Source organism: Diceros bicornis, chromosome 38 (genome assembly GCF_020826845.1).
Source record: "Diceros bicornis minor isolate mBicDic1 chromosome 38, mDicBic1.mat.cur, whole genome shotgun sequence".
NCBI classification, from domain to species: domain Eukaryota; kingdom Metazoa; phylum Chordata; class Mammalia; order Perissodactyla; family Rhinocerotidae; genus Diceros; species Diceros bicornis.
In genome coordinates this window covers 8,836,613-8,855,597 of record NC_080777.1, presented here as the reverse complement: position 1 = coordinate 8,855,597, position 18,985 = coordinate 8,836,613, and the positions used below count along the sequence as shown (strand labels likewise).

General features: G+C 37.3%; 1 protein-coding gene across 1 annotated transcript in view; it reads left to right on the top strand.

Moving 5' to 3' along the window:
* DNAH14 (dynein axonemal heavy chain 14) overlaps positions 1 to 18,985 on the top strand; it is a 344,464-nt gene that overhangs the window by 72,157 nt on the left and 253,322 nt on the right. The window contains exons 17-20 of the mRNA XM_058533894.1: positions 7,805 to 8,146; positions 11,978 to 12,347; positions 13,859 to 14,049; positions 17,645 to 17,890. Coding sequence (XP_058389877.1) covers positions 7,805 to 8,146; positions 11,978 to 12,347; positions 13,859 to 14,049; positions 17,645 to 17,890 — 1,149 coding nt within the window. The remainder of the gene's footprint in view (positions 1 to 7,804; positions 8,147 to 11,977; positions 12,348 to 13,858; positions 14,050 to 17,644; positions 17,891 to 18,985) is intronic.

The following is an 18,985-nucleotide window of genomic DNA, read 5'->3' as shown; positions in this document are numbered from 1 at the left end:
GTTTAAGAAGGGACTGAAAGGAGTCTATTAGATGAAAGGTACTACGTGCTGTATATAAGGAAATATACATTACCTTTAGACCCACAACAATCCTATAACATAGAAAAAAATTACTCCCTGTATCATTTAGGATTGCATTTCCCAACAAGTATCAGAAAACCCCCAAAACAATGTTTATTAACCAGGGGTTTATTTGTCTCATGAAAAAAGAAGTCCGAGGGTTGGTAACCTAGGGCTGGTACAATAGCTATGATGCAGGCAGGGAACAAGGCTTCCTCATTCTTTCTGCTCTGTTCCCTTTGATAATGACTGCTGCCCCACAGGCACTGTACTCACACTCTAGGCAGAAACAAGGGGGACGCAGAGGAAGCAGCGTGGTAAGTTTCACTTTCCCTCTTACTGCCAGAACTGAGTCACAATGCCACCTCCAGCTGCAAAAGGACCTGACTGAGATGGCACATTTTAAGTTCCTCATCCTCTCTGGCAGAGGAGGGCAAGCAAAAGATTGAATGGGTTGCGTCTCGAGTCAGCCAACTTACAGCATCTGCCACAGTCTATCCCTTCAGCTACTCACACCCTTCTTCCCATATGTTGAGTTTTAGGGGGCATAATAAATATTACCACTCTTATCTGGCTCAGTACTGAATCAACTGAGAAATTAAAAAACAGGAAGGCAAAAAGAGATTAAAATTACTAATAAAGTGAACCCTGGACTAGACGGCTTATATTTGCTTGAAATTAACCTTTCCAAAACTGAAGCCCAGAATTAGAGAGACTTAACCCACTCAACACTGGCTGCCCCAAAAAATTACCAAGATCCTGGCTACAGTGAGTCCCTCTCACTGTGCAGCAGTGAGCAGAGAGGAACACATACTCTTCGTGGACAAGTTGGCTTTTGAGAGGAAGGTCCTAGGCTATGCCCACCCAGTTTCTCCTCCCAAACTCACCCATCACAGAAGTCACTTCACCTTCCCAGGGAAACAGTAAATATGGAGTAGAAGAAACACAAGGAGAGTTAGAGCAGTGGAGCTCCCTCGTCATGGAAAGAGACATCAGAAGTGGAGAATGTGTTGCTCCCTCATACCATACAGACATTTTTTTAAAGAAATAGAAGGCTTTCACATCCTCCCTAAAGAAGACAAATCAGTTTCTCTATATTGCTCAAAATTTATTATCTCTGAGTCATGTACAGTTCTATCAAGTGCAAGTGTGGCACTTAGTGTTCTGGTGAACGATAAATAAAAAACAAGGCATAAGCCCTCACTCACCAATATAAAGTGGTAGAGAGGGAACAGAATAAGTATAATTAAAACTCCCATCTTATGGAAGAGAAAATGGAGAGACAAATATCTAGAGTGGTCTAGAGCAAATATCAAATCTTGCTGGACAGAAATAATTAGAATTCCCTTCTTTGGCAGTAGAGTAAGTTCTTTGGTTAGTCAGTCTGGTAGCCTCTGGGCCAGTTCTCTGGGAAAATCTCCCTTATCTTTCATCCTCCATGACCTTTAGCCCTGTAGGATCATTCTCTGGGTTGACTATTTAAATGACCTCATCCAAGCCAGGCATTGGAGGGTTGTACTTGCTGGACCCTGAAGAGGCACAGCAATGCATTTCCTGTTGGCATGAGTTTGGGGACCTGGGTATGCTTTAGGAAATGTCACTGATGATTAGGCTTGGACTTTCTTCTTAAAAATATAATTTTTTTTCTATTGGCTTCTGGTTAATTCCATGCTTAAGTCTAGACATGATTTGTAAGCCTGAGAATTTTTTACTTTTAGCTGCTGCCTCTTTTAGCTGCTTTACACTTGCCCACCTCCCTTAAAAGTATGATCACTTATTTGATGCTTTTTGCAACACAGACTTTGGAGGAAAAGTTATACCCTTAATAGTCTTTGTCAGTGAGCTTTCTACCAATCCTGTTGTCCCAGTGAGAACTCTTCAGTGAGGGTGCTTGATTAAAGGTAAAGGCTCTAGTCTTATCTCCTGCTAAGGCTACTTTGAAGACACTACTTTAATTTAGAGTACAGAAACAGTTAGCTATCTCAACTCTGCAAGCCTTTGAATTAAAGAACTCTCAAGTCAACTCTCTACAAAAGGGAGAGAAGAATTTTCTTATCAGAAATGTATTTCCCTCTGTCTCTGCCTAGCTTATTCTAGCACAAGTTCATCTCTCATAGGATTTCACTGAAAGTAACAAAAGGGAACCAGAATATGATACCAAATTTTTCCTATTTACCCTAAAGCTATAGCTTTGGTTAGTACATTATCTAAATCCCAAGAAACAGCAGGTGACTTTGTGACCAAATATTTTGCTACTGTTTAACAAACAAATCTACTTGTCCAGCCTTCCAAATCTGTTGACTTACTGCCCCAATAAAATGAGATAATTAGAATGGTGTCATTTCCTAATTGTCCCCTCCTTCAAAAATGAGATGTTGGGACAATCTAACTCCCCACCCCTACCCCCCACCAACTGTTAGTCTTCACTGAGATAGCTTAATACTTTTAGTTGTAGAGCATTGCTAAAATATCAATATGCCTTTTCTATTAAAAAACTATCCTTATGTAGCACTTATAATACATACTCCCAGAAAGGTCATCTTCATCCATTTAGATTTAGCTTATGCAGAAGTGCACTTCCGCGTGCAGAGGTGAATCAGACTATAATGTTTACAAACACCGATAGTGGTATGAGACTGCCTAAGTTCAAAACCTCTGATTCAGCCATGATGGAGAAACAAGGATTAGACTTAATTTCCTGATATAAACAACTAGAAAACTGAATCAAATATATGATAGAAATACTTTCAGATACTGAATAACAGGCAGTACAGGATTGTGATCCTGGAGATAAGGGAAGCAAATGAGAGAAGGGATTTCTGCCTGGAGGCAGTTTTGGACTGCAAGAGGAAAGAGGAGCCAGAATAGAGCCCAGTGGCCTCACTGAGGTGAGATAGCTAAAATTTGCAGGTCAGAGTCCTATAAAGAAGGGAGCTCTAGAAACAAAAATCCCCAGAAATCTGCATGGAAGTTCCCATGACTCTTTACCAAGTAGAGTTACCAACTATGTCTATTCATGAAAGTCCACAAAGATGAGCCAAAAACAACCAGGAGTTGTGAGCAGAACAGTTTTCAGAACTCGCACAAGTCAAGTTCCAACAGCCAGAGTGAAGGGTCTCAGTGATTATTCAGGGTATTCATGGAGATCCCAGAAGGTTACACTTTAGTAATGGAGCTGATCTATCTCTAAAGGGAAGGCCTTCCAAATATACTCTACCAAAGATTAAAAATAGGCCTCAAAAAGATCAAACTGATCTGCAAATAAATACCTCAAAAAAAAATGAAGGATAGCACTCTTTAAACAAAGACAACAAAAATCAGACATATAACATGTAGCATTAACAATGCCTGGCTTTCAATCAGAAATTACTAAATATGCCAAGAAGCAGTGACCCACAACTAGGAGAAAAAAGAAATCAACGGAAACAAGCCTAGAAATGACAAAGAAAATGGAAATATCAGACAAAGACATTACAACAGCTTATATAATTATGTACAAGTATTTAAATTAAAACATGAACATAACAAATAGATAGAAGAGATTAAAAAGAGCCAAATGGAACTTAAAGAGATGAAAAATACAATATCTTCAATGGAAATTCCACTTCATGAGATTAATAGCAGATTAGACACTACAGAAAAAAAATCTGAACTTGAAGAAATAGCAATGCAATCTATCACAAAAGAAGCACAGAGAGGGAAAAATACTAAGAAACAAGACAAAAACATAGCCTCAGCGACCTGTGGAATAATACCAAGAGGTCTATCATATGCGTAATTGTAGTTTCACAAGGAGAGGTGAGAGGGAAGGACAGACAAAATATCTGAAGAAAAATGAAATAATTTCCAAATTTGGTGAAAACTATAAACCAACAGATTTGAGAAGCTCAATGAAATCCAAATGTAGAAAACAACACCAAAGGCATAATCAAATTACTGAAAACCAATGATAAAGAGAAACTCTTAAAAGCTTTAAGAAAAAAGATAGATGAAAGATAAGAAACAGAAAAAATATATTACAGACTTCTGAAAAATTAAGCACACAAAAAGACAATGGAATAACAACTTTAAAAAGAGAAAAATCTTTGGAAATAGTCGTGCACTGCATAACGACATTTTGGTCAACAATGGACCGCATATACAATGGTGGTCCCATAAGATTAGTACCATACAACCTAGATGTGTAGAAGGCTATACCACCTAGGTTTGTATAAGTACCGTAAGGGAGGAAGAAATTTACTTCTACCCTTCTAGATCCTTCTGGCTGGTCTAAGAATTAAATTGACATGAGACAGATTAACAGGAGACAAAAAAGTTTAATAACATGTATACATGGGAGAAACCCAGGAAACCAAGTAACTCACCAAAATGGCCAAAGCCCTCGCCTTAAATACCATCCTCAGCTAAAGACAGAAGAAGTTGTTGGGGGTGGGGAGAGTCAGGGACTTCAAAGGGAAGGAAGGAAATTCACAGATGGGTGAAAAGGAACAAGTGACGGTTTGACCACAGAGAAACAGAAGAACACAGAGCGGAGCCCAACAAACAGGGTTTTCTAGGCTCCTCCCTGTCCACCACCTAGTTCATGTTATGCTAAGGTGATAGGTCACTTCCCGAGACAGGTTTTTTATCTGAATTCTTTTAGGCAGTTAAGGGAGAGGTAACAAGAAAAACGTTCTGAGTCTTTTGTTTCTTATAATCCTCATGTTAAAGAGACACCTTTTGGGGTGGCAAATTTTCTTCCCCTTCAGCACACTCTGTGATGTTTGCACAAAGACAAAATTGCCTAACACATTTCTCAGAACGTATCTCCGTCATTAAGTGACACATGATTGTATGTATAGCTAACAAGGGACTTGTATCCAGAATAGATAAAGAACTTTTACAAGTCAAAGCACTCAATAAAAATAATAAACAACCCAATAAAAATGGGCAAAATATCTGAACAGACACTTCACAAAAGAAGATGCCAATAGGTACAAAATATGCTGAATCAGGGAAATCATACTAATCAGGGAAACAACATTAAAACTACAGTGAGATCCCACTACACATCCATTGAAGTGGCTAAAATTAAAAAGACTGACAATAGCACGTGCTCACTAGGATGTGGAGGAACTAGAACTTTCATACATTGCTGGTGAGACTGCAAAATGGTACAGTCACTTTGGAAAACTGGCAATATCATATAAAGTTAAATTTTCACTTACCATTTGACACAGCAATCCCACTCCACATCATTTACCTATAAGAAATAAAAACAACTCCACACAAAGACTTGTACTTAAATAGTCATAGAAGCTTTACTCACAAGTGCCAAAACCTGGAAACAATCCAAACGTCTGCCAAGAAGTGAACAGATAAAAAATTGGTATATTAATGCATTGGAATATTATTCAGCAATGAAAAGGAATGAACTACTGGTACACACAACTTGAATCTCAAAACCATGTTGAGCAAAAGAAGCCCGACACAAAGGAGCCCCACTATATGATTCCATATATATGAAACTTGAAAAATACAAATTTAATCTATAGCAGCAACAAGCAGATAGGTGGTTTTCTGAGGCCAGGGATAGGAGGAGAGTGTTTGGGATGGGGCACAAGGGATCTTTTTGGGCAATGAAAGTTTTCTATATTTTGAGTATGGAAGTAATTACCCAGGTGTATAAATGTGTTAAAATTCATCGTAATGTACAATGAACATTTTTTGTATGTAAGTTATGCTTCAATGCAAATTGATTTTTTTTTTTAATCCTGGCTCTTCCCTTTACGATTTGAAAGACTTAGTTAATCCTTATCCTTTCTGTACTTGAGTTTCTTTATCTGTAAATTGGGGATAATTTTAGTAACTAACCTAGAGTTGCTGTGAGAATTAAATGAGTTAACGATTGTAAAGCTCTTAAACTCTTTCTGGCACATAATGAACACTATATACGTGTGAGTTCCTATGAACCAGATTTCTACAATTAGAAGAATCACGGTTTTTAGTTCCAGAAAGTTGTTTCTGAGCTATAATTTTTTAAGGACCTGTTCTGAAAGTTTTGTTTAGTCATCCTCTCTCTGGCTGCTGCATGCCCCCAAGTATGTTTGTATTTCCTGAGGCTTTTGGCAGCTTCCCTTTATATGGTTAAGGAAATTCTCTTATTTTGATGAGAGTTCCTAATTTGATAGTTTTTTAAATCATAAATGAATTTTATCAAATGCTTATTCTACATTTAATGAGATGATCATGAAGTTGTTTCCCTTTAATCTTTTCATGCGGGTAATTACATTAATTGACTTTCTAAGGTTAATCTCACATTCAGCTTGCCACCATGCACACGCACATACATAAACATTATTTTTAGGATTTTTGCACTTATGCTGGTAAGTGAAACAGGCCTGTGATTTTTTCCTCTTTTACCATCCTTATCTGGTTTTGGTATCAATGTAGTACTAGTGACATGAAGGAGGTTTGGGTATATTTCACGTTTTTCTACTCTCTCTACTCCACAAAATTGGAATTACCCGTTTTCTTTGTGATATGGATCTATGTTTTAAAATGTTTTTTCTGGAATTTAATTGGGATTTGTGGTTGGAGTTATGATAGTTGTGTTTACTCAGTATTCTGGTTTGATCATTTTCTATCACCTGTGGCAGGCACCATTATTCTATTTGATCCTCAAAACTACAGATGAGGATACTAAGTTTATTCAAGTGAAGCAAACTGCTTAGGTTGACACAGTTAGTAAATACTAGAGCTGAGATTCAAACACCAGCCTCTCTAATTTTAAAGCCTGTTCATATACACCCTGTGATAAAAATGTGTATGCCAGACCGTGTTCAAGCGTGCACAGACACACACTCAGAACACAGTGAAATTTCTGATGGGTTAACAGTAGTTATCTCTGAGTGATGGAATAAGAGGTATTTTCTATTTTTCAAACTTTTTTTGTATTGCAATTTTTGCATGAGCATCTATTACTTTTATAATCAAATAGAATAAAGTGTTTGAAAAATTAGAGACATATAGAGGCAATTAATTCAGGACTGTGAAACTGAAAATTGAGCTGACATTGATTCCAAAATTATGCGTGAGTATTCATTAAGAGCCCTTGAAACATGAGGAAACAATATGATAAAATTGTAATTTGAGTATAGAAATGCAATTATTTTGAAAGTTTCATGGAATGATATACACATACATATAAAAAGTGTGGATGTTATACATGCAGTGGATACAAAGAGGATTTGGAATCCGATTTGGGTTTGAATCATGGCTCTATAACTCACTAAATTTCTGATCTTAGGCTAATTAATCCCTCTGAGACTCACTTTCCTCCTATGCAAACTGGAGAAAATAACAGTTAACTAAAACATGCTATCAGAACAAAGCGAGATATGTATGTGAAGAACCTAGCAGATAAATGCTCAAAAAGTAGTAGCAATTATTATGCAGTGTTCACATTTCAGGCATACCTTTGCTATTGCTATTACATTTATTTCTTAGAAACACAATTATTCATAATAGTACTTCTTTTATGTCTTAGTATCATTTATTTTATGTGTTAAGTACATTCAAGTTCCTTCTGTTAACAATAAAAATTGTTGATCATGTTAATGCCCCAGTATTTAAACAATAGTCTAGATGATGTCTTCTTTTCCGAAATTATAATTATGTAAGTTAGTGAGATATTAAAAAGAGTAGTCTTCTAAGATAGTGAAAAATCATTATATGATTATAATTGACATGTTAATTATTTCAGGTTGTAGAATCATCATTGCAAAAGCTGGAATGTGATGCCACTGAAATAGAAGAATTTGTAGAATATTTTAATTTTTTGAATGAGATTTCCTCAAACATATCTAAATTTGAAAAAGAGTGCTCCACGATCACTCAGCTGTATTCTGTTGTAAGGTCTTACCAGATCCATATTTCAGAAGAGCAAGTTGCCATATATAAAATCCTTCTTATCAAGTTTGGTCAACTAAAAGTTTCCATGAAGTTAAGTGAAACAAACAAAGACGCTACTATTGCTAAATTCAGAGACAATCTGGAAACGTGTATCACTGGTCTGCGGGGTGACCTTACTAATTTAAAAGCCAAAGTAAGTTTTTGGTTTTCATTAAAAATCAACTTGATCTTAGTCTCATGTAAGCCTAAGCATGTAGGTGTTTTCTTTCTGTGAAATCTTAGATAAATCATTTAATCCAAGTATTCTTAACCTGGATTCCATGTGTATTTTCACTAACCTGTAAGCATGTGTATTTTCACTAACCTGTAACTGAAATTTAGCATTTTCTTCCATTACGAATGAATGTAGACAACAAACGACAGCAAAGTTGGTGACTTTTTCCACAGGCTTCAAAAGACTGCTGAAGGGGCCCCACAGCATCAAAAGGGCTAAAAACCCTGAAACCTTTCTGGGCCTTAGTCTGGGCCAAATAGTAATGATAGTTCAAACTTCACTCACCTATCGTGAGGAGCAAACTCTAAAATAAACACCTAACATTTATTGAGCCTTTACTAAGCGTAGTAACTATGCTAGGTGCTTTACCCTTTTACCTACATGAAAAAAGAAAAAACCCTGAGATTTAAAGAGGTTCAGTAACTTGTCTAAGATCACCCTATTGATATTTGCTAAGTGTGCTAGGTCAGACACTGACTGAAATGGAGGTCTGTGCTGCAATAAGTTTACTGGAGAGCGCTTGCGGCAACAATACGAGAGACTGAGGGAGTCAAGATTGGACAGAGAGAGAAGTGGAACTGTAGTGTCATTGCCTCAAAGGATCCTCTGGGAACCTCTAGAACTGGGATGATTCTGCAGAGTTACCCTGAATGGAGGCAAGAGGGCTTGGCCTTTATACCTTCACCATGGAAGTGCAGAGGGGGTGTAATCTTGGATGACTTAGCTTTTCTCAGCCAAGAACAATTCCTGGGAAGGTATCAACTATGCAGAGTAGGCATCTATCTTCAAGTTCACTGATTCTTTCCTCTATCATCTCCACCCTGCAACTGAGTCAAATCCAGCAAGCTTTTATTTTTGTTTATTGTGTTTCTCAGGTCTAAAATTTCCATTTGGTTCTTCTTTATGTCTTTTTATTTTTCTTTGCTAAGACTTTCTATTTTCCCACTGGTTTCAAGAGGATTCACCATTTTTTTTGGTGCAGCATTTTTATAATACCTGCTTTAAATTCTTTGTCAGATAATTCTAACACCTGTCATCTAGGCATTGGTATCTGTTGATTATCTTTTCCCATGAGTCGAGGTTTTCCTGAAATTTTTGTATACTGAGTAATTTTATATTATACGTTTTGGATTAAATGTTGTGCTATAAGACTCTGTGTCTTATTTAATCCCACAGAATGTTGCTATTTTTGTTTAGGAAGGCAGCTGACCTAGCTAAGTTCAGGTCCCAAGTTCCAACCCACCTTCTTTGGGCTGTGGTTCCATCATCATTTCAATTGTCCAAGTCTTTGCAGTGCTATTCAGATTTACACCATGCATGCACTATCCAGTGGTCAGTCTTGTTAGTGGTCAGTCTTGTTAGCGGTCTGTTAGTTTAGTCTCAAAGTCTCTGATATGCTGAATAGGATCAGATCCACATGTGTGCAGCTGAGGGGTGAGCCCAGGAGTTCATAAACAACTTGTAGCAGTCTCTTTCTGGACTGGTTGCTTTCCGGAGTATCTTTCTCTCTACAATCTTCCCAATATTTTCCAGATTCCTGGCACTCTTCTTTTCACTCCTCTGGTTAGAAAGCTGGGGCTTGTTACTGTGCTCTGCCATCCACTTCCATAACTGCACCTGCATCTGGGGCAAACCAGCAGAACACAGAGAGAAAACATCAACAGAGCTGACCCTCCCTGGAACCACAGCTCACCAGAACAGAGAGTCAAATTCTCCTCCCTCGAGTTTCAACTCCCGAGGCTTTCTTTCATTGCCACCAACTGCTAACACCACCTTGGAGTTGCTTGAGGGCTGGGGTGTGAGAGAACAGAAAAAAGAAAGAGAGAGAAGAGGGGTCTTCTACACCCTGCGCATTTAGGAACTGTCAAAGAAAACCAGAGTTGCACGGCAGTCAAAGTGGTAAAAGCAGATTTTTATTCAGGACTATTGCAGTAGGGGAAGAGAGACCTCAGTATAGAACTGGGCTCAATTCCAAATACACTACGGACAAGTGGGAATTTATAGCCAAGCAGCAAGGAGGGAGTCAGCGGATGGAAAATTACTAGGGACACGTCAGAGTAAGAAGGGTACTGGCTAAACCGACCTAACAGGTTTCCTGCTGAAGACAGGCCAGGGAGATCAGACATCACTGGCGGTGGAGGAGGAGGAACCTGATCAGTTATCTAGGATGATCAGACACTGAGGGTGCGGGTTCTGCTTAAACTGACTTAGCGGGTTCTTAGTAAAACTGGATTTTACAAGGAAGTGCAGAGATGAGCCTAGGAGAGGGTTCATAAGCCCTACTAGCTTTGGGCAAGCAAAGAATCCTTGTCAGAACCTGTCCTGCTCCTCAAGTCAGGACTAGTCGGTTCTTCTGGAGCTCTCACTGTCTGTGCCCCTAAAACTTACTCCCAGGTTCTGTACATTGAGCTTAGGTCAGGGAATATTGAATGAAAAAAGTGGTAAACTCATTGCTAATTCGATGGCACTTCAAATTACCATTTTCTTCCCCAACCTGTCTTTTACGATGTACTCTCAGATTCCTTAAGTAGCTGCTCCCTGTACTCTGTCAAGGGTTTATAGCTGTATTCATTGGGAGAGACACGGTGGGGCATACTTACTCCATCTTCTGGCTTCAATTATATAACCTTTCAAACTATTTGATTTACATACCTCATGGCTGAGATCACTCTGTAAAGATCTCAACTTGACGACTGCTGATACGATTGGCAAAACTTTACCTTGAGTCCATCTGAGCTAGTAAGATTATTTCCGCAAGTATTTCCTCCCTCTCTTAAGATAGCTCATTTACAAACATAAATAAATATTAACGAATGGGAAATTACGGGAGAAGCCTAGGGAAAATTTTATTATATGTCCATTAAATAGGCATCACTGTCACAGCTTATATATTAGGCCCTGTTCATTATCACAGATACTGTTTATCAATTTTATACAGCTTATTGTTTATGATTCTAATCAGTGTTTACTGGATGATCACACTACACATAACACAATGTTACACAATTCTATGCGTTAGATTTTTTAAAAGAATAAGGTGATAGGATCCAAATTCATTTATTCTTTCAACAACTTTTTAATAAACAACTGCCCTCTGTGTTTTACTGAACTAGGTTTTATGAGATGTACAAAAACAAATCAATGAAACTATCCTTAATCTTAAGAAGTTTATAACTTAGTAAGGGATAAATCAGGGCAAAATTTTACCTATATCCCTCTTTGGAGATCATTGTTGCAAATGTCCACAATTTCATGTGCAATAGTAAAACTTGAATACAAGGCAGCATGTGACAAGCATCATAAAAGTAATACCAAGTTCGACAGGATCAGAAAAAGGAAATGAGTTTGGAAGCCAAGCAGCTATAGGGCCATACCTTGGAACTGCCACGGTAAGCATTTGATGATGGGAATATGATTTACAACCTTAGAACTTCCTTGAAAAATTGTGAAAAATATTAACTATCTTTCAAGATTGTTGTGTGGATTTAGTAAGTTAGGTAATGTGTCACTTACCACAGTGCCTGACATACAGAAGTTACAGCATAAATTATAGATATGATGGTAATAATAATTACATAATTTAAATTAATCATAATAAACACAAATAATTATAAATTAAGGACAATCTTTTCAGATGAAGATTGCAAATAATGTTTGTTAAAGCTTAGATTGCATACTGAAACGCTCAATAAACATGCTTAAGTTCCGAACATTATGATCTCTTAGACTGTCTTACTGTTATTTTTTTAGATACGAGCTCCTGTTCTGTTATCTGCTGGTACACAAGTGTCGACCGCAATGGAAATGATCCGGACTCTCACAGAGGAAACCGCAAGTTTAGCTAACAAAGCTAAAACATATTCAAGCTATGAGGATTATTTCAATGGTGCCCAATCTCAAATGCATTCTCTCAATATGGAAGAGAGTACACAGATTGTGCTGTCTGAGATCTCTGACATTGAATACGACTTAACCTTGAGGAAACTATTATGGGATGCACGAGAAGAGTGGGGAACACTCTTTCGGGAATGGAGGAATAGTACTCTTCACAGTATTGATGTAGAATCAGTACACAGAAATGTTTCAAAATGGATGCATATAATCTTTATACTAGAAAAAGGTAAAAGTGTCTTCCTCAGTTTTCCCACCTAGGATTATGCACAAATTGGCCTCTTTTTGGCCTTGTTTCTTTACCTGTTCCCAAGGGCTGACCATTAATATCTGGAAAGACAGTACAGGAGTATAGGTAAGGATCGTTTCCTGAGGCAAGAGAGAGATTAAAACTTGGCCAAAAAAAATTTTTCAAGTAATTAATAACAATTTTTGAATGCTTTAAAAGTTAGTGTCCTTGGTAGAACCCTAGATACTTCACCATGATTCTGGCCCTTCTTACGGCCAGAGATGTTTTGATGATAAGGGCCCACCTGCAGAACCTTCTCTCAAATCCTCACTGTATATGCCTGTAGTATCCTTTGGGCAGTGCAGGAAACAGCTAAGAAGCCATTTTGAGAAGTTTCCCTTCTGCTGATCGTCAAATCTGAAGCCTTGCCAACACAGAGATGCTGTCCCGTGTAAGAATTCTCTACCATCATAACCTTTCCAAAAGGAAAGTTTTATTTCACCTGGCAGAGAATGTTTTTGCCTTTTAAACTCCTCCCTTATCTCTCAGCTATCCTTCAAGCTATAATTTCCTCTCCAGAAAAAGTCTAGAAAAGAGAAAAACTGGGGACAAATCACCCATAGTCCCACCTGCTTTAACATAACACTCGTTTGCGCGTTCTCTCTCAATATTTTGTCCTATATCTGTTTCAGAGAACAGTATATAAAGAAACAAGTAAACACCACCTTCTTTTAACCATCAACTCCCACATAAAATCTTACTATTTGCCAAAGGATAGACTTGCAGAAACCAAAGTTATTTTCTTGCCCTTTTATTTAACCAGGTCTTGAAAAACAATTTTGTTATGCAGCATGGCTTTATGATAGAAGCCCCACTATACAAATTGGATATTCAAGAACATGGGGTAATTTTCAGTTCTCCTGAGTCCCCAACTTTGGCTTTCCTTACCCCTCCCCTTTTCTAAGTTGAATAAAAAGGTTATAAGGGTTGAAGCTTCAACTGCATAGGTTTTGAGTCCTGGACCTCAGTGGTTTGTCAATGCCAGAGGACAGACAAATGCTGGTCTACGGCAAAGTTTTTACCTACCTTTCCTACATTTCAGGATTAAAATATTTTCTTTATGAAATGATGCTGACAGTAGTTTTTCTCTTGATGTTCTTCCTTACTGAGCAGAATTTAACAGCCCAGTCTTTTGAATGTGTATGGGTGTATCTGTATATCAGTCTTGACAGTGAAAATCTTGCAAACCCTGTGTTAGCTGGCTATCCCTAGTATCAAATTTTCCAAGATAACTTGACTCTGATGGTGTTGAGTTTTAATCACCAGTCCCGATAACTATTTCTCTTTATTTTATAGGTGATTCTTATGCGATGGTGATGTTAATAGAACTCATTATTTTAGTGCAGACTAATAACTGATAAACTAGTATTAAATTAAGTAGCAAATTTGTTTTCTGGTTTTAAAAATACGATGAAGATATCATAAGCCTACTAACCCATTGCTATTTATAGGTTTACCTAAAAATGACATGTTGACACATCTTAAGCAATCAGTGACAGATTTTAAACAAGAACTGCCTATCATCATAGCTCTGGGAAACCCCTGTCTCAAGCCAAGGCACTGGGAGGCCCTCCAGGAGATTACTGGAAAGTCAGTTTCTCTTGATAAAAACTGTACAGTAGAGCATCTTCTAGCGCTCAAGGTAAATAAAAATAGTTTGAAAAAAATAGGTTGACATACCAGAGGGGTCAATTTTAAGTAGGCAAGTAAATCTACAAGGAATAGGAATTAGAAAAGGGAGAACTTTATAGAATGTCTGGGAAAGTAGGAGTATATTAGAAGATGATAGATGATAGGAATTATGTTTAATTGGAGATATTGGGTAAGCCATTCATTATGCCATTATTATCTAGGTGACTAGAAAACAGTAATACTGGTTTTCATGTGTGACCAATGAAATTAGTGTCTTATTATTTAACAGTGCTACTTCTTATAGAGAATACATTTTACAGGAATAGAAAAATCAAAACTACTATATTCCATTTTATATAAAATGAAAATATATTGAGTGTATTAGGATAGCCCTACCAATAACTTGATATTATATTTAAAATACATAATTAGCAGCTATTTGATTTGCCATGCAGGTTTTGCTATAAAAACAGAATTTTCCCATGATTTTCATGGTTAAAACTTTTCTATTTTCATGCCTAGCTTACAATAAGCTTCATTTATGTTCCATGTTTCACAGTTGACAATATCTAATGTAATCAAAAATAGTATTTTATACCTATAGTTTTTTGCCAAATGATCTGTTATAATGAGGAAATGGGAAAAAATTTAAAAGAACTTAAAAAGAAGAATTTTTAAAAGACAACTTCAGTTGATTTTTAAAATTAGATTATTTTATATCTCCAGCCCTAACCTCAGCCTCCCTCCTGAACTCACATATCCAATTTCCTGTTCAATATCTCCACTTATATGTCTAAGAGATATCTCAAAATTAATATGTCCAAAAACACACTTCTCATTCTCCATCTCCCAAATTCTATGCTTCCTCTCTCTTCCCTCTCTCAGTTAATGGCACCTCCATTTTTTCCAATTGCTTAAGCTAAAAATCAGGAAATAGGGGCTGGCCCGGTGGTGCAGGCAGTTAAGTGCGCGCGCTCCGCTGCGGCGGCCCGGGGTTCGCCGGTTCGGATCCCAGGCACGCACCGATGCACTGCTTGGCAAGCCATGCTGTGGCAGCGTCCCATAGAAAGTGGAGGAAGATGGGCATGGATATTAGCCCAGGGCCAGTCTTTCTCAGCAAAAAAAGGAGGAGGATTGGCAGATGTTAGCAAAGGGCTGATCTCCTCACACAAAAAAATAAATAAATAAAAATCAGGAAATAATCTTTGTACATTCTCTTGCTCTCTCACTCCTCATCCCATCTAAATCTCTCATCCTTTCCCAATGAGAGCCTCCTAACTGATCTATGTGCCAAGAGTGAATTCAGCAAAATATCTAGATAATTTCTAAACATACAGGTCAATGCCAACAGCTAGGTTTATTCAAACCAACATTCCAAAAATCTAGTGCAATTTCAATGATATTTTCATTTTCAAAGTCTCGGGTTATTGGAATCATTCCTGGGCAAGTCAGGTAAAGAGTGAAATTTGGCCAAGTGTAGCACAAGCAATGAAAAGTTAGGGCGAAAGGGATAATTCGGCACATGTGTGTGGTGATGGGTTGTAATTGGTATTTGAGTGGTGAACATGATGTAATCTATGCAGAAATAGAAGTATAATGATGTACACCTGAAATTTATACAATGTTATAAACCAATGTTACTGCAATAAACAAAAATTAAAATAAAGATAAAATAACAACAACAACAAAAGTGAACCAAAGTAAATTACTTTGAAAAGGAAAAAAAAAAAAGAAAGGGTAGATATGCATAGAGGGGATCAGCTGGTGGCCTACAGGGGGGTGGGTGACATAAATACCTCAAAGGATTCTAGTGAACTACTCTTACATTTCTAACATGAATAGATAGTTTAAAAAGGAAGTCCCACACTTTTTGGAGGATCCAAATTAAGATAATTCAACATCTGAACAAAAATGAAGAAGGTTTTCAGCCTCCAAAATACTGTAGCCAGGAGTCAAAGGAACCCCTTCTTCTTGAGGTTAATTATTATAGTAGTCAGAGGGGATAAGCAGACAATCAGCTGGTAATCTAAAGTGAACTCTAAGAGTTCCTGGATGATTTTGATCATCCTGTAGATATTCAACAACTTATTCAGTATAATGTAAGTGCCTAGATGGACAGGATTTGGCCCAGAAACTCAGCCTTCATTTACTAAAGCATGCATATCTTAGGGTTGACTCAGAGATGGTGGTCATGCTGCAAGACTGTCCAGAACAGGCTCTGATAGAAGACAATTTGTGATCCTATCAAATGAATGAATTATGATGTTATTTGACAACCATTCTGTCCAAAATGCTTTGCAGGCTCTGAGAAGCCTGTGACATGAAAAGCATGTCATAAAGTAAGTTAAGAGGAAGAGGTCAATAGTATGTCTAAGATGAACATAATTACTTTATAGTTGACCACTTTCACTTTAGAAAGCCATGTGCTTTGTAATAGAGGCAGATAATTAAATATGGGCATTAAGATTCATGTGAAACCTGCCAGATATTACCAAGTCAATTGGAAGATATGACCATTTGTCATTCAGGTCCCAAACTTTGACCATAAAGACTTGAAAAGGCCAGATTCCCTAGGTTGAAATTTTGCTTTACACATTATCAGTGTCTGGATTTAGTTTTAGCAATTTCAGAATGTCATCATTAGGCAGAGAGTTCTTTATTCAGCATAGAAACTTGATGGTCCTGTGGTGCCTTACCTGCCTTTGACTGAATAATCTATGTCAAAAGGCAGACCTCTTTCCCAAAGCTGTTACTTAACACCATAGGCAGTCAATTGATTCCACCATTCTTACACCCATCTTTGGCAGACCCATAAGAGAGATGATGAAAACTAGCCATATTTGTTCATAGTCCCCACTGAGCTGCATTACCAAACCATAGGGATTAGGCATCACTTTTTAACCCCATGGAGATGACATATGGGAACAGTGTTAGATTCTTTTTTGGGGGGATAAAAACAATCAGCCCAGTTAATTCTAAGATGTGGATATGAGAAGCGCTCTGAGTATCTCTATTACAGTAAGTGAATTTGGAGATCTTCTATCAGGATCTTGTCCTATGGGAATTGGCAGTCAGTGTACATGGAAAGAAGGCCTACACATATTCCACTAATGTATTCTGAGACACTTACCCTCATGGAGCTGTGACAAAGAAAGGGAAGCCATGGAAAGCTGTGTCCATTAGAGTTACATTCTCTCAGATGATTACATCCCAAGAATTATCATGGAAAGTGAAAGCATGTCACAAAGTTAATTAAGTGGTTGGCATTAGTGCAGAGAAAAGAAAGCTGAAGGAAATAATACCATCTGTGCATAAACAGAAGGTGCTGTTAACTATTCTTTACACTGACTAGAGTCAGAGAAATAAGCATTGTGGTTATAAATTTTCACTGAGCATGAAGAATGTGAATAGGATGATCAAAAACTGAAAAGGGCTATGTCATGAAGCTTAGGCCATGAAGTCTCTGGTTAGCATGTAAACCTAACTGGAATCAGATCTTCAACACTTCTGATGTACCTTCAACACGTTCATTTAAATCTTCCATTTTAGATGTATCGAGAATTATATGCTCCACTGGATACTAAAAAATAATTTTTTCATTTTAGATGTTTCAGTACGAAGATGAAATCAACGGAATATCAACCTCAGCAACTAATGAAGCTGCTCTTGAAAATACGCTATCTAAGATTGTTGACCTTTGGAACACTACTCCTTTACATTTAGTTCTTCATCAAACAGAGACTTACTCTACCCTAATAATTTCATCTACAGATGACATATTAGCTCAGTTAGAAGAGTCTCAGATCGTATTTGCAACAATTAAAGGATCTTCCTATCTTGGGCCCATTAAGGTAAATGTTATGGCAAAGGGAAAATGTTTTAATTGTCTCTAGTTTCATTTATCACTTTAATTTTTTGTATTCTGCAAGCTTTTGAATTGTATAAATCATTCATATACTTATATAGAAATTATATTGAATATTTAGTAGTTTGAATACTAAAAACACCTTTTTATGGGAACATTATTAATTATTCATGAGGAAATGTCAGAAAGTTTAATTTGGGCAGACAAGATAAATTTAGATCATATAAAAATATGACCCTATAAACCATGACTTTTACCAGCAGTGCCACTGCTGCTAGAAATATCCAGAGTTCTAGCAGTGCCCATGCCAAAACCATTGCCTTGAGATTCTGCTTGCTGAGGTCGAATGCTTCATTTTCATTTCATGAGCTATTGCTCTTAAAGGTTAATCTTACCTCTATACCTGTGTGTCCCTGCAATTTTTTTCTAGAACAAATGGCAGCCTCCACATCTATTGTAGTATAATTAGGAATTGAACCATAGGGTCAGCTTGTATTCAGTGTTCCCTGTTAGTCTCTCTCTGGACAGCCCAACATCCAATAACATAGCTAAGAATCATTTAAAAACTTCAGGAAGTTCAACAAGATATGTAATAATATAGAGATATTTAATAGTAAAATTAACATGATTATAGATCAAGTGAGAGAGAGAAATATGTATTCAACAAATGGAATTCACATTATTTGCAAACACAAATATATAGGGAAAATATCAATTAATTGGACCTGATATAAAAAAACTCAATAAGTTACAAAAAAGGGATAAACCAAATAGACTGTGTTCTCTAACCACGAGGTAAAATAAAAAATGAACAGCAGAAAAACAGCAAAAAAAAAAAAATAGACGAACAACAAAACCGTCCACAAAAAATGGAAATTTAAAAGCAACCATAAGAATATACAATAAATGTAGTCAAAATTTTTTAAAGTAGAAGGGCCAGCCCAGTGGCGCAAGCAGTTAAGTGCACGCGCTCCACTTCGGCGGCCCAGGGTTCGCAGGTTCGGATGTCAGGCACGCACCAACACACTGCTTGTCAAGCCATGCTGTGGTGGCGTCTCATACAAAGTAGAGGAAGATGGGC